Source organism: Trypanosoma equiperdum (assembly GCF_001457755.1).
Source record: "Trypanosoma equiperdum strain OVI genome assembly, contig: ctg_1189, whole genome shotgun sequence".
NCBI lineage: Eukaryota > Euglenozoa > Kinetoplastea > Trypanosomatida > Trypanosomatidae > Trypanosoma > Trypanosoma equiperdum.
Window position 1 is genome coordinate 64,887 of NW_027123159.1, and position 5,383 is coordinate 70,269.

Consider the following 5,383-nt stretch of genomic DNA (forward strand, 5'->3'; position numbering starts at 1 on the left):
TTACACGAACTCATTTTTATGTTACTTACTGTTTATCCGTTGCACACCTTTCGTACAACCCTCAATTTTAACTCTAGGAGTTGTGGTCGCTCCTTTGTCGCTTGCGATTCTTTTTGCTCTTTTCCCTCTCCACGGTGGCCTCCAACGTAACCCTTTCTTCCCCATTTGCATCTTTCTGTTTAGCAGCGAAGGCCTCAATACGCTGCTGCCGCAGCGATTGGTAGTATGTAATCAATGGGTTTCCAGATGCTTTCAGTTCGTCCTCCATTTGTTTTACTGCAGCCAAATCACATGGGCCGGGCCCAGATTGCTCGCGCTTCGATACGATTTTTTGGTTTGTAGTTTGAATGTGGCGCAAGAGGGCGCTTAATTGGGCATGCACCTTTGGTACCTTTACCTCCGTGCGCAGTCGTTTCAAAGTCACTTCAACAGACCAAAAAGCCTCAGGAAAGCCGACCGTGTGGCTGTGCGTCGCCAGGTGTTCCGAAAGAAGATAAAGACATTCAGACCACACACTTCGATGATAGGAGAAGTTGCGTGCCTGAGACTTCTTTACACGAATTGTGAAGCGCAAATCCACCGGGTCGCCTGTTTCCCCCCGTCCACTACCATTACTGTGGTGACCCAAGGCAATGCTTGGTGACGTGAGAATACGCAGGAGGTAAGGCGCCACAGGTATAAAAACACCATCAGCACGAAGTGCAATGTGGTTGAGCACTTCAATAACCTGGAGGTGCATGGGGAACATGCGTGGAGAGGAAAAAAGGTCCATAAGCCCAGTAGCGAGTTGGACGACAGGATGAATAAGGGGCCCGAGTTGCGATGCTTCGGAATAATTTGACACAACAGCGCCCCATGCGCGCAGTGCGTTGAGGTATTGCCAGTTTACCACAGCACGTACATTACTCTGCGATTGTTGCTGCAGGGCCCCGCGAAGATAAATCGCCAGCTGACGCAGGTATACGAATGCGTGCTGATAAGCTGCTTCCATGTCAGTCCCATAGAGGTCAACCACACAGTTGGTGAGAAACGCTAACAGAGGAGCGTTGCGGATGTTATAACTGTGCGCCGTGCGTATGAGTGTGAGAAACACACCCTTAAAGGCCGTTGACTGATACATAGAACGGGTACCCGTCGCACGCGTCGCAATTGAGCGAACAACAACATAAGCAGCGACGCGGACAGACTCCTCTGTTGCACAACAAAGTAAAAGGGATGCCTTCAAAACAGATTTTGTCATACCCTTTAGGAAATGGAGGATGGGTACAAAAGCTACTAAAGCGTGAAGCAGGCCAGCCGCCAGCGCAGCGTCAGTGTTGCTCTCGTCCAAGCTGACCACCAAAGACGACAATATACGCCTCACCAAATGCCGTGTTTTGGGCGTTTTGAACGCTCCTTTACCGGTGATGACGGTGCTAAGGTTCGAGCCAATAAACTGGGCAACACGTAGCATGGACTCTTTCACCAGCGATGGGTCTTCGAATTTGCGCCTGGTGCTTGCCCTGGGGCTCTCTTTTACACGGTACCCGAGTTCACGCAGCGCGCTTACAAAAATGTTAACACACGCTTCCACATTCTTCTCCTTAATCAGGCGGTCGAGCTCCCCACTTGTGACACGTGACTCCTGAATCGACTGCTCTCCATTCCCCTCGTCAGCGATCCCGCTTATGTTATCATCGCCATCGTCTATGTCGTTACCATCCTCTTCTTCATCTGGCTCCGTTTCAGCGTCACTGCCCTCGTTCTCATCCACAATATCCATGTCCTTGTCCCCAAACTGCAGTAAAGTGGGATCCTCTTCCTCGAGGTACGAATAAAACTCCGGGTCCGTATCCTTCAGCCGCTCCAGTTGCTCTTGATGCTCCCGCTCCTCACGCTCTGCCTCCTTTTCTTCCCGCACCTTTTTCCTTTCCACACGCTCCAGCTTCTCCTTCTTCGCCTTGGCGCCCTTACGTCGGTTTTCAATCACAGTCGCCAAATGCTTCTTCGCATACTTCTTGAACGATTTTTTTTCCTTTGCCATGGCGGTCTGAGGCTGTCGCCGTATTATGAGCTAAATTGCAGAAAGGAAAAAAAAAAAAAATGGCGTCTCCCTATCACCGACACCAATATTTAGGTACTCTCGCTTGCTCTGTGCTACCACTTTTGCTATTTTCGTATCCGCTTTTAGCCTATCCGGGGAAGGGCCTTGTTGCGCACAGTTATGGCAAGTCCTAACAGAAAAGGGGGAAAAAAGACGAACAGAACGGAACGGAAAATTCCTTGGTTCAGTTGGAACAAGGTCAGCGGAGAAGTTACAAATAACCGTCAAACATATTCCAGTGAGGCGGAGAAAAGTCAAAAACATACCGCGCAAACCGAGTTTAAGGTCTAAACAGAAGCACCTTTTTATCCCCCAACCAGATAAGCTTCCCCTTCTCTTTTTTTCCCCCCAAAAAAAACTGTATCATTTCGGAGAAGCTCGGCATCTTCAAACAACTGTAGCTTACAACGAGGAACCAGGCTTCCTTTTGTATTGTTTCTATGCGAGTGTCTACATTATTACACAGTAATGGCAACCCTGTTTAACAGGGTCTCTGTCTCTATGGTTATCTCTATTTTCCCGCTTCGTTTTCTTTCCTTTTCCTTTGTGAACCTCGGGGGACTCACTTGCAAGAGTACCACTAAGCTCGAGGATTTCACCACGCGGACAGTCCAGGCGGTTCTCTTCTTCACAAGCGACTAATATGTGTGAACTCTTTGGCTGAGATTCCAATAACCCGGGAGACGAAGACGTATTAGCCGTCGTTCCAACGGTCAGCTCCACTTCCTTGAAGGAAATTTCGCTCTCGTCTCCGCCCGCATGCAGAGAAGGTTGATCATCAAGTGTCTCAACGTCACACTGATCAGCACTGTCAGTAATGATTTGCTCACCAACACTTTGAGGTGATTGTTCTCCCTTTTCGGGGTCTATATCACACGATACCGCACGTACCGCGACCGAATTCGGCAGGGGCACTGGATTGAGCTCCTTTTCCTCACCGCAAAAGGTGGAAGGCGATGATAATGACGATGGTTCTGGATCATCAGCCTCATCAATGTCAGCAGAGCCCACAGCCCGACAACACACCATCTCAGTCAAATCCTCTTGGAACTGTACGCTTTCCCATGATATTTGTGAGCGAAAGCCATCACCATTTTGTCCTTCATTATGGTCTGTAAGAGCCTTTCGTTGGGGCCCAACTGGACTCCCTATCAAACTGTCCTCCCCCACTTCATAATGATAGGAATAATCCGACAGCGCATCGAGTACCTCTGAGTTGAAAAAAGGTACAGAGCCATGCGAATCGTTACTTTTCTTGTGTACTGATTGGGACGCATCGGTGTCATTGGAGGCACCCGCTGGTTGATGCTGTTCTGACTGAAGTGTGACTAAATGTTGGAGAACATTCTCCTTCACCTCGTTTGGTGCATTAAGGGGTGCACCAAACACCAGTGCTAAAGGCATCAGTGGTTCGAGGGTTAAAAGGCCACCGCAGCACGCAAACGGGCTCCCAGAGGCTCCCAATGGTTCCACAAGTTGTTCGTCCACCTTGAAGAAAGCCAATAAAAAGATGTTATTGGTCTCGTTATATTCATGCACTTCCCACGAGTGAACCTCTTTACAACTTAGTTTGTGAAGTCCAACACATGCAGGTATCCCTGCATCAAGCATTGAAAGACCAATTGAAGGGTCACCAACGTCCAGAAAAGCTAAACCGTTTAGTGCCTCAGTCTTGCTGCACGGAGGCAGGCATGCCATTAGTGAAACATAACCAACTACTTGAATCTCCCCAGGCAAGTAGTCATCAAAGTAGTCATCAAAACCTACAGAAAGCTGTGGAAGCATGCTAAGAGTGCGGCTGACAAGCCAACCCGCAACACGCCTTATGTCTTTCGAACGAAGCAGCCGTTGCTTGTGCCTCATTATTGACCTCTCGCTTCGATCAGGACCTTCCACTCTGGGGGCAGCATCCTGTGGCGGCGCCGGTGGGGCACAGTTGTCCTGGTATAGCTTAGTTTTCAAAGTGTCGTCATTTCCTGCTGCCACACCGGCGCATGGATTTATACCCACAATCTTGCGTAATGCTAACAGCTCTTCCAACAGGTTTTTGTGTTCCTTCGGATGAAACAGGGACGAGTCATCATTGGGCTTTTGGGGCGGTGGCTTTGTCTTGATGTGTTTCAAGCGCTGGGTGTAGCGCATGGTGCTCATAGTCTCCTGTACAAACTGCACATCGGGGTGAATGCAAGCCACAAACACAGTCATGGAGGCGCCACATAGATACCGTTGGAGAAGCACTGTAAGTGTCGTGTCACGAAAGTTAACATAAGAAGAAGAACCATCTGGCCTTCGGCGAATCGTGCTGAGGGCCTCCAAAACAGTGCTAAGACGGGAGAGCGACTTATTTATCGCAATACTCTCATTATTCAGCTGCGGGGAATATGTGGTTTGACGCTCACTTCCCGCTAAGTCAACCATACAGAGCCTAAGACCACGACTCTTGATAGTAAAAAGCGCATGGCTCCGACTGCTTCGAGAGTTACGTTCGGTTGGAGCCGTACGTCTTGTCTCCATGCCGAACGCCGAAACTGCTTCCCATTCCTGCAGAGTTGAAAGCGAACAGGTAGTCAGATCCTCTACTATAATTGCAACTCCATCAGGCCCGGCTCGACGCCGAATTAGGCGCCGCTCCCCTTGCGCAAGTAGATCGTGCACATTCTCTCCGTAAACCTCAATCATTGCAACCTCCAAGTAACCATACATGTCAAGCACAGCCCTCGCCGCGAGAGAAAGGAGACCCGCCTCACGCCGTCCTCCGGCGATCGTATGAGTTTTCCCGCTGTTTGTGTGTCCATACGCCAGGAAGCATGAGGTGTCAGGCTGCTCCGCAGAAGAAAGAATGCGGTCGTACACGAGTTTCTCAAAAAGCTCTTCATTGCTGCACCTTTCATCCAAAACCTGGTCCACGCGAAAAATATGAGGGATAGATATCGCATATATACCCGACATATCCGCAACCACAACCTCCTTTCCCTTGTCATCTTTGACGTCTACACATGTAGGACTGCCTTCACTTGGTCGTAGACGAACAACCACATGTGTCCTTCGTCCCATTCACTGGAGTGATGACCGCAACTGAGTCTTCCCAGGGGGAGAACCAAAGTAAACAAAAGAGAGAGGAATACAAAAAGGGATTCAACAAAGCAGCTAAATTTCATGAGACAACCCTTAAGTCAGGTGGCAACTCTAATGGACAGATGCTGTAAGGGAACAGTATAAGGGAATAAGAGAAACGGAAACGGCACATTACGGTGGCCACCGAAGAAACGCCCCTCCACCCCCCCCCCAAAAAAAAAAAAA

At 49.3% G+C, this 5,383-nt stretch overlaps 2 protein-coding genes across 2 annotated transcripts; both read right to left on the reverse strand.

Moving 5' to 3' along the window:
* Positions 1 to 73: 73 nt before the first annotated feature.
* Positions 74 to 2,023, reverse strand: TEOVI_000723500 (Noc2p family, putative; the record flags this gene model as incomplete). Its single annotated transcript, XM_067220608.1, has 1 exon — positions 74 to 2,023. One exon carries the CDS (start codon positions 2,021 to 2,023, stop codon positions 74 to 76), a length of 1,950 nt encoding a protein of 649 aa, XP_067076709.1.
* Positions 2,024 to 2,533: 510 nt separating this feature from the next.
* TEOVI_000723600 (kinesin, putative) lies at positions 2,534 to 5,137 on the reverse strand (the record flags this gene model as incomplete). The annotated part of the gene is made up of 1 exon (XM_067220609.1): positions 2,534 to 5,137. The coding sequence occupies one exon, from the start codon at positions 5,135 to 5,137 to the stop codon at positions 2,534 to 2,536; it is 2,604 nt and encodes an 867-aa protein (XP_067076710.1).
* Between the last annotated feature and the right edge of the window lie 246 nt (positions 5,138 to 5,383).